We start from the raw sequence: 10358 nt of genomic DNA on the forward strand, positions 1-10358 counted from the left end.
CGCATATCTGTGTATCTGGTCTGCATGAGTACGCATATCTGTGTATCTGGTCTGCATGAGTACGCATATCTGTTTATCTGGTCTGCATGAGTACGCATATCTGTGTATCTGGTCTGCATGAGTACGCATATCTGTGTATCTGGTCTGCATGAGTACGCATATCTGTGTGTGTGTGTATCTGGTCTGCATGAGTACGCATATCTGTGTATCTGGTCTGCATGAGTACGCATATCTGTGTATCTGGTCTGCATGAGTACGCATATCTGTGTATCTGGTCTGCATGAGTACGCATATCTGTGTATCTGGTCTGCATGAGTACGCATATCTGTGTATCTGGTCTGCATGAGTACGTATATCTGTGTATCTGGTCTGCATGAGTACGCATATCTGTGTATCTGGTCTGCATGAGTACGCCTATCTGTGTATCTGGTCTGCATGAGTACGCCTATCTGTGTATCTGGTCTGCATGAGTACGCCTATCTGTGTATCTGGTCTGCATGAGTACGCCTATCTGTGTATCTGGTCTGCATGAGTACGCATATCTGTGTATCTGGTCTGCATGAGTACGCATATCTGTGTATCTGGTCTGCATGGGTACGCATATCTGTGTATCTGGTCTGCATGAGTACGCATATCTGTGTATCTGGTCTGCATGAGTACGCATATCTGTGTATCTGGTCTGCATGAGTACGCATATCTGTGTATCTGGTCTGCATGAGTACGCATATCTGCGTATCTGGTCTGCATGAGTACGCATATCTGTGTATCTGGTCTGCATGAGTACGCATATCTGTGTATCTGGTCTGCATGAGTACGCATATCTGTGTATCTGGTCTGCATGAGTACGCATATCTGTGTGTGTGTATCTGGTCTGCATGAGTACGCATATCTGTGTATCTGGTCTGCATGAGTACGCATATCTGTGTATCTGGTCTGCATGAGTACGCATATCTGTGTATCTGGTCTGCATGAGTACGCATATCTGTGTATCTGGTCTGCATGAGTACGCATATGTGTGTATCTGGTCTGCATGAGTACACATATCTGTGTGTGTGTGTATCTGGTCTGCATGAGTACGCATATCTGTGTATCTGGTCTGCATGAGTACGCATATCTGTGTGTGCGTGTGTGTATCTGGTCTGCATGAGTATGCATATCTGTGTGTGTGTGTATCTGGTCTGCATGAGTACGCATATCTGTGTATCTGGTCTGCATGAGTATGCATATCTGTGTGTGTGTATCTGGTCTGCATGAGTAGGCATATCTGTGTGTGTGTATGTGGTCTGCATGAGTACGCATATCTGTGTGTGTGTATCTGGTCTGCATGAGTACGCATATCTGTGTGTGTGTATCTGGTCTGCATGAGTACGCATATCTGTGTGTGTGTATCTGGTCTGCATGAGTACGCATATCTGTGTGTGTGTGTGTGTGTATGTGGTCTGCATGAGTAGGCATATCTGCACATGGTTGTGAAAGAAGGGGGTTGGGAGATTTCACCACTGAACATATCAACTGCTCACGGTTAGTCTGTCTATTATACTGAACATATCAACTGCTCACGGTTAGTCTGTCTATTACACTGAACAAAAAATGTAAACGCAACATGTGAAGTTTCGGTCCCATGTTTCATGAGCTGAAAATAAAAGATCTACAGAAATGTTCCATAATGCACAAAAAGTGCATTTCTCTCAGATTTTGTGCAGAAATTTGTTTACAATACAGTACCTGTTAGTGAGCATTTCTCCTTTGCCAAGATAAGCCATCCACCTGACAGGTGTGGCATATCAAGAAGCTGATTAAACATCATGATCAGTACACAGGTGCACCTTGTGCTGGGGACAATCAAATGACACTCTAAAATGAGCAGTTGTGTCACACAACACAATGCTACAGATGTCTAAGGTTTTGAGGGAGCGTTGCAATTGGCATTCTGACTGCAGGAATGTCCACCAGAGCTGTTGCCAGAGCATTGAATGTTCATTTCTCTACCATAAGCAGTGTCCAACATCGTTTTAGAGAATCTGCCAGTACATCCAGCCGGCCTCACAACCACAGATCACAGGTAACCACACCAGCCCAGGGCCTCCACATCCGGCTTCTTCACCTGCGGGATCATCTGAGACCAGCCACCCGGACAGCTGATGAAACAGGAGTATTTCAGTCTGTAATAAAGCCCTTTTGTGGGGAAAAACTCATTCTGATTGGCTGTGGGTGGGCCTATGCCCTCTCAGGCCCACCAATGGCTGCACCCCTGCCCAATCACATGAAATCCATAGATTAGGGCCTAATTTATTCATTTCAATTGACTGATCTCCTTTTATGAACTGTAACTCAGCGAAATAGTGGAAATTGTTGCATGTTGAGTTTATATTTTTGTTCAGTGTAACATTTAAAGCTAAAGACACCTCATTAACTTCTGCTGTCTTCTAAATTACAATAATTATAAAACAAGATTAGATTATCACCCAATTAGACCATATGTCTTCATTGACAGCAGTGTTGACAGGGATGTTTTTTAATGCCCCCATACAATGCACAAATATTCAGGCAGACTCTTTCTCTCTTAAACACACACACAGCACTACACTCTTAGAAAAAGTGCTATCTAGAACATGAAAGGGTTATTCAGCTGTCCCCATAGGAGAACCCTTTGAAGAACCCTTTTTGGGTTCATGCAGAACCCTTTCCACAAAGGATTCTACATGGAACCCAAAAAGATTCTACGTGGAACAGGAAAAGGGTTCTTCTATTGGGACAGCTGAATAACACTTTTGGAACAGTTTTTTTCTAAGAGTTTATGTAATGTGGTTTGAGGCCACACCCAAACAAAGTGTCACTAGTCTATGGATATGGGTTGGTTTTACCTTACACATACAAATCCTGTGATAATCTCTTCAAACGTTTTTACCAAAGTAGCCCCCCCCCCCCCCCTCTTTCACACATGTGTCTACAGATTCCAAATACCATCGAAGATCATATGAATTTCCAATTCCACATCAATTTAAGTTTTAGTGATGCAGCTGAACAATGAGATCAGCACCTCGGGGGTTAAACTTTTTTTCAGTATCCAATGCATTCTGGGATGTAGAATAAAGCACAATGGCGGCGAAACTGAATCACTTGCAACTTTTTTGTGGTCTGTTATTTCCTTACAGCAATATTGCTACAAATTAGTCTAACGTTTGCTACAGAGTTAACGTGTGACGACAATGGCTACATTTTATATGGTCCTTGCGGGTAATAAGTGTTTTAACTGTCCTTGTAAACATTAACGTTTGCTACTCCGGTGTCTTTTGAATAATGATCTGGTGATGTGTAGGCTATGGTTGTATTTATTTAACTAGGCAAGTCAGTTAAGAACAAATTCTCATTTACAGTGACGGCCTACAACGTCAAGTTTATTTAACTTTGATTTATTCATGCAGATTCATGTATTTATTGCTATCTAGCTTTTTTTTTTTTTTTTACAAATATAAATTGTGATTAAACCAGCTAACTTCATAGTTGATGTTGGTGTAACTATAGCCTAGCCAATTCAAATAATGAATTGCTAATGCCAATTTGGTTCCTCAGGTCGATTTGGAAACCAAGCCGACTACTTTCTGGGGTCTTTGGCATTCGCAAAAATGCTGAGTTGCACAATGGCGGTAAGCCGCCACCACGCTCCTCCAGAATGAAATGTACCCTTTCGAAATCACGTTTCCTGGTGTTGATCTCACTAGTCCGGTCCTTTTAAATCCATTAAGTGATGTGAACAAGTGCACACTTTGGGAGAAATGAGACACAGGAAGGATTCAATCTCACGCTCACAGCTGTGTCCCCCTTTTAACAGGTACATGTCCCCTACAGTGAGTTCTTCCAGCTAGAGGCCCTGACCCACTACCACTGCGTGGTAAGCCTAGAGGACTTGATGAAGCAGCTGGCCCCAACACTCTGGCCTAAGGGCAGCCTACTTAGTCAGCTGTCCAGAGGAGTGCAAGACCAGAAGTCCTGCCCCATGAAGGTCAGTGTTGTGATTGATGTGTAGAGTCAGAGATGATTACTGAGGACTGTTGTTTAGGTATTGAGCCTAGTTACCAAAAAAATACACTTTGAAACTGGTCAGAGAGATTGTTCCATGACCTAGCATTCAGACAGTCTGTCTTTTCATATCAATTTAAATTCCTTTCTTGTAACTAATTCATTGATTTGGTGGTGTTCATGCCTATGAAAAGAATGCACAGTAAAACACTGCCCCCTGGTGGACTGTTACTATAACTGTATTTACCCACACATCTCTCACATTTAAAAAAAAATATTTATTTCACCTTTATTTAACCAGGTAGGCAAGTTGAGAACAAGTTCTCATTTACAATTGCGACCTGGCCAAGATAAAGCAAAGCAGTTCGACACATAAAACGACACAGAGTTACACATGGAGTAAAACAAACATACAGTCAATAATACAGTATAAACAAGTCTATATACAATTTGAGCACATGAGGTGAGATAAGGGAGGTAAAGGCAAAACAAGGCCATGGTGGCGAAGTAAATACAATATAGCAAGTAAAACACTTGGAATGGTAGATTTGCAATGGAAGAATGTGCAAAGTAGAAATAAAAATAATGGGGTGCAAAGGAGCAAAATAAATTAAATACAGTAGTGAAAGAGGTAGTTGTTTGGGCTAAATTATAGGTGGGCTATGTACAGGTGCAGTAATCTGTGAGCTGCTCTGACAGTTGATGCTTAAAGCTAGTGAGGGAGATAAGTGTTTCCAGTTTCAGAGATTTTTGTAGTTCGTTCCAGTCATTGGCAGCAGAGAACTGGAAGGAGAGGCGGCCAAAGAAAGAATTGGTTTTGGGGGTGACTAGAGAGATATACCTGCTGGAGCGTGTGCTACAGGTGGGAGATGCTATGGTGACCAGCGAGCTGAGATAATGGGGGACTTTACCTAGCAGGGTCTTGTAGATGACATGGAGCCAGTGGGTTTGGCGACGAGTATGAAGCGAGGGCCAGTCAACGAGAGCGTACAGGTCGCAATGGTGGGTAGTATATGGGGCTTTGGTGACAAAACGGATTGCACTGTGATAGGCTGCATCCAATTTGTTGAGTAGGGTATTGGAGGCTATTTTGTAAATGACATCGCCAAAGTCGAGGATTGGTAGGATGGTCAGTTTTACAAGGGTATGTTTGGCAGCATGAGTGAAGGATGCTTTGTTGTGAAATAGGAAGCCAATTCTAGATTTAACTTTGGATTGGAGATGTTTGATATGGGTCTGGAAGGAGAGTTTACATTCTAACCAGACACCTAAGTATTTGTAGTTGTCCACGTATTATATGTCAGAGCTGTCCAGAGTAGTGATGTTGGACAGGCGGGCAGGTGCAGACAGCAATCGGTTGAAGAGCATGCATTAAGTTTTACTTGTATTTAAGAGCAATTGGAGGCCACGGAAGGAGAGTTGTATGGCATTGAAGTTTGCCTGGAGGGTTGTTAACAGTGTCCAAAGAAGGGCCAGAAGTATACAGAATGGTGTCGTCTGCGTAGAGGTGGATCAGAGACTCACCAGCAGCAAGAGCGAGAGCATACCATCTACACTAAACAAAAATATAATTGCAACATGGAAAGTGTTGGTCCCATGTTTCATGAGCTGAAATAAAAGATACCAGAAATGTTCTATGAGCACAAAAAAACATTTCTCTCAAATTTAGTTCACAAATTAGTTTACATACACTACCGTTCAAAAGTTTGGGGAAATTTCCTTTAGACATTAATGTTGTAAATGACTATTGTAGCTGGAAACATCAGATTACAAAAAATGTCATATCTACATAGGTGTACAGAGGCCCATTATCAGCAACCATCACTCCTGTGTTCCAATGGCACTTTGTATTAGCTAATCCAAGTTTATAATTTGAAAAGGATAATGGATCATTAGAAAACCCTTTTGCAATTATGTTAGCACAGCTGAAAACTGTTATGCTTTAAAGAAGCAATAAAACTGGCCTTTAGACTAGTTCAGTATCTGGAGCGTCAGCATTTGTGGGTTCAATTATAGGCTCAAAATTACCAGAAACAAATGCCTTCTGAAACCTGTCAGTCTATTCTTGTTCTGGGAAATGAAGGCTGTGTACGACTCCCTTCACAGAACAGCGCAAACTGGCTCTAACCAGAATAGAAAGAGGAGTGGGAGGCCCCGGTGCACAACTGAGCAAGAGGACAAATACATTAGTGTCTAGTTTGAGAAACAGACATCTCACAAGCCCTCAACTGGCAGCTTCATTAAATAGTACCCGCAAAACACCTCAATGTCTCAATGATAACAGTGAAGAGGCGACTCTGGGATGCTGGCCTTCTAGGCAGAGTTCCTCTGTCCAGTCTCAACGATAACAGTGAAGAGGCGACTCTGGGATGCTGGCCTTCTAGGCAGAGTTCCTCTGTCCAGTCTCAACGTCAACAGTGAAGAGGCGACTCTGGGATGTTGGCCTTCTAGGCAGAGTTCCTCTGTCCAGTCTCAACGTCAACAGTGAAGAGGCGACTCTGGGATGTTGGCCTTCTAGGCAGAGTTCCTCTGTCCAGTCTCAACGTCAACAGTGAAGAGGCGACTCTGGGATGTTGGCCTTCTAGGCAGAGTTCCTCTGTCCAGTCTCAACGTCAACAGTGAAGAGGCGACTCTGGGATGTTGGTCTTCTAGGCAGAGTTCCTCTGTCCAGTCTCAACGTCAACAGTGAAGAGGCGACTCTGGGATGTTGGCCTTCTAGGCAGAGTTCCTCTGTCCAGTCTCAACGATAACAGTGAAGAGGCGACTCTGGGATGTTGGCCTTCTAGGCAGAGTTCCTCTGTCCAGTCTCAACATCAACAGTGAAGAGGCGACTCTGGGATGCTGGCCTTCTAGGCAGAGTTCCTCTGTCCAGTCTCAACGTCAACAGTGAAGAGGCGACTCTGGGATGCTGGCCTTCTAGGCAGAGTTCCTCTGTCCAGTCTCAACGTCAACAGTGAAGAGGCGACTCTGGGATGCTGGCCTTCTAGGCAGAGTTCCTCTGTCCAGTCTCAACGTCAACAGTGAAGAGGCGACTCTGGGATGCTGGCCTTCTAGGCAGAGTTCCTCTGTCCAGTCTCAACGTCAACAGTGAAGAGGCGACTCTGGGATGTTGGTCTTCTAGGCAGAGTTCCTCTGTCCAGTCTCAACGATAACAGTGAAGAGGTGACTCTGGGATGTTGGCCTTCTAGGCAGAGTTCCTCTGTCCAGTGTCTGTGTACTTTTTCCCCACCTTAATCTTTTCTTTTTATTGGCCATTCTGAGATGGTTTTTTTCTTTGCAACTCTGCCTATAAGGCCAGCATCCCGGAGTCACCTCTTCACTGTTGACGTTGAGACTGGTGTTTGGCAGTACGTCCAACCGGCCTCACAACCGCAGACAATGTGTATGGTGTCATTTGCTGATGTCAGCGTGTGAACAGAGTGCCCCATTGTGACAGTGGGGTTATGGTATGGGCAGGTATAAACTACGGACAATGAACACAATTACATTTTATCGATGGCAATTTGAATGCACAGAGATACTCTGATGAGATCCTGAGGCCCATTGTTGTGCCGTTCATTCGCCCGCCATCACCTCATGTTTCAGCGTGATAATACACAGCCCCGTGTCGAAAGGATCTGTACACATTTCCCGGATGCTGAAAATGTCCCAGTTCTTCCATGGCCTGCATACTCACCAGACATGTCACCCATTAAGCATGTTGATTCAGAGCATCCCAAACATGTACAACAGTGTGTGCCAGTTCCCGCCAATATCCAGCAACTTCACACAGCCATTGAAGAGTATTAGGGCAACATTCCACAGGCCACCGTCAACAGTCGGATCAATTCAATGTGAAGGTAATGTCACGCTGCATGAGGAAAATGGTGGTCACACCAGATACTGACTGGTTTAATGATCCATCCTTTTTAAGGTATTTGTGTCCAACTGGTGCGTCATCTGTATTCCCAGTCATGTGAAATCCATAGATTAGGACTTAAATGAATTTATTTCCGTTTGAATGATTGCCTTTATATGAACTGTAACTCAGGAAAATAGTAGAAATGGTTGCATGTTGCGTTTTCTATTTCCGTGTATTTATGTTTAGTGTAACGGATGTGAAACAGCTAGCTTAGTTAGCGGTGTTCGCGCTAAATAGCGTTTCAATCGGTGACGTCACTTGCTCTGAGACCTTGAAGTAGTAGTTCCCTTTTATGGAGCGATGGGTAACGATGCTTCGTGGGTGACTGTTGTTGATGTGTGCAGAGGGTACCTGGTTCGCGCCCGGGTATGGGCGAAGGGACGGTCTAAAGTTATACTGTTACATTAACAGTTGTCTCTGGTTTAAATGTCTTGTAAAGCCTCACTCATGGTGTTTTTATGAAACGTTGATGTCTGTATTTATCAGGATGGGGCATCCTTTCCATTTTGTGACCATGTAGGAGTGGAGTCTTGACAGGTCTGTCTTGTTTGATGGCTTATCCTTCAGTTTCCACCACCTACCTCACTGGATCCACAGTAAATATCTGTCCAATTAGTGGAACACGAGGATGATTTTTTGCTTTAACTTACTGCTGGTATAACAGAATAAATACCATAAGAAATGTATTGATTTAAATGTAGTTTTACAAGGACAGTGCTCATTATTCAACATGACTATAGAAGTGACAGTTTTAGTCATTTTTAACTGCAGTCCCAATCTGCTTCCCCTCTCATGTCCTCCATGTGCAGGTTCCCTCCGTCAGAGAGCCCTGTCCTGGTGCCCTGTCCTGGCGCCCTGTCCTGGTGCCCCAGCTCAGTTCCCTGTGATACAGGAGTATATGGGTCTGCAGCAGTATGTAGTGTAGGAGGGAGGAACAGGAACCAGATCGCTGCTCAGCTGCCCAGGCCATATGTGGACGTACAGCTGAGGATCGGTTCTGGTTGGATGAGCTGGGAATACACACAAATACACACACTAGGTCCGTGTGGATCAGTCGATGAGCTGGGAACACAAATACACACACTAGGTCCATGTGGATCAGTCGATGAGCTGGGAACACACAAATACACACACTCAGTCGATGAGCTGGGAACACACAAATACACACACTCGGCCCACGTGGCTCAGTCGGTAAAGCATGACCATGTGTTATAACCCCCTCACCATGACCATGTGTTATAACACCATGACCATGTGCTTCCCGGATCTGGCTGAGATCCGCCGGGCCCTCAAGCTCTGGGTCAAGAAAACCTCTGCCTGTTCTGTTTACATCGCCACAGTCCCAACTCACTAAGATCCTAAAGTTCTTCCAATAAGGTGAGCTTGGAGTGATCAATTAGATGATGTTCTTTGTCAGTAAAAATAAATACAAATACCCAGTACATCCATTTTTCACAGGTGTTGCGATGTTGGTTAACATGCTTTGTTTGCATACTGCTATATTCAGTGTATCATTGTTTCTGTCCATGCCCAGGTGAAGGTGGTGAGCTTCAAGCCAGACTTGGCCCAGATGGACTTGTACATCATAAGCCAGTCTGACCACTTCGTTGGGAATTGTGTGTCCTCCTCTTCCTGTTTTTGTCAAACGAGACCGTGATGTCCATGCCCGGCTGTGGTCTTTCTTCTTGAATGGATTAAGCTGGAAAATTTAACAAGCAAGACGAGCTGTGAAGATTTGCCCTTCCTGGGTAGTCCATGACATATTGCTTTTAGAATGGCTTTTTAATCATGGGTGAGGAGGAAGGACATTGCAGTGTAGGAATGTGATCCATACTCACTATTACAGTGATGTGGTGATAAAAATGTTTTTAGTCAACTCTGATCACCATTCGCGGGGAATAAAGTAAAGCTCCCATTTTGTTTCCGCTAAACCCTTACGCAAAATAATGAATTTGTGTTTACCCTCCACAACACCACTGCTATTAAACAAGCAGTAGCATTATTACACACGCTGTATACATGACATTATTATACTCTTCATAGCATCAACAATCCAGGCTGCATCACATCCGGCAATGATTGAGAGTCCCATAGGGCGGCGCCCAATTGGCCCAGCGTCGCCTGGGGTTTGCCGGGGTAGGCCGTCATTATAAATAAGATTTTGTTCTTTAACTGATTTTCCTAGTTAAATAAAGGTTCAATAAATAAAAATGTTCAATTTCCGCAATACCTTCTATGCTGCACAACTCATCACCGGGGGCAAACTGCCTGCCCTCCAGGAAACCTACAGCACCCGATGTCACAGGAAGGCCATAAAGATCATCAAGGACAACAACCACCCGAGCCACTGCCTGTTCACCCCGCTATCATCCAGAAGGCGAGGTCAGTAGGTGCATCAAAGCTGGGACAGAGAGCCTGAAAAACAGCTTCTATCTCA

General features: G+C 44.1%; 1 protein-coding gene across 3 annotated transcripts; it reads left to right on the forward strand.

Annotated features, from left to right (window-relative positions):
• Window positions 1-3086: 3086 nt before the first annotated feature.
• Window positions 3087-9841, forward strand: LOC109869388 (GDP-fucose protein O-fucosyltransferase 1-like). 3 transcript variants are annotated; one of them, XM_020459502.2, is made up of 5 exons: window positions 3094-3237; window positions 3574-3647; window positions 3833-4003; window positions 8731-9298; window positions 9456-9841. In XM_020459502.2, exons 1-4 carry the CDS (start codon window positions 3210-3212, stop codon window positions 8806-8808), a joined length of 351 nt encoding a protein of 116 aa, XP_020315091.1. In that variant the 5' UTR covers window positions 3094-3209; the 3' UTR covers window positions 8809-9298; window positions 9456-9841. The 3 variants fall into 3 exon arrangements, 1 of the variants encoding a protein (XP_020315091.1); XR_002252022.2 differs by lacking the exon at window positions 3574-3647 and having other exon boundaries at window positions 3087-3237; XR_002252023.2 differs by lacking the exon at window positions 3574-3647 and having other exon boundaries at window positions 3088-3136.
• The last annotated feature ends 517 nt before the right edge of the window (window positions 9842-10358 follow it).

This window comes from Oncorhynchus kisutch, linkage group LG24 (genome assembly GCF_002021735.2).
Source record: "Oncorhynchus kisutch isolate 150728-3 linkage group LG24, Okis_V2, whole genome shotgun sequence".
Classification (NCBI taxonomy): Eukaryota; Metazoa; Chordata; class Actinopteri; order Salmoniformes; family Salmonidae; genus Oncorhynchus; species Oncorhynchus kisutch.

What these genes read in the sequence shown, in the direction of transcription:
- LOC109869388 (XM_020459502.2), top strand. Translation starts at nt 3,210, where the DNA reads ATGGCTACATTTTATATGGTCCTTGCGG. An exon ending in ATTTTATATGGTCCTTGCGG is followed by an intron (nt 3,238 to 3,573) that starts GTAATAAGTGTT and finishes TTGGTTCCTCAG; the next exon opens with GTCGATTTGGAAACCAAGCC. An exon ending in AGAAGTCCTGCCCCATGAAG is followed by an intron (nt 4,004 to 8,730) that starts GTCAGTGTTGTG and finishes CTCCATGTGCAG; the next exon opens with GTTCCCTCCGTCAGAGAGCC.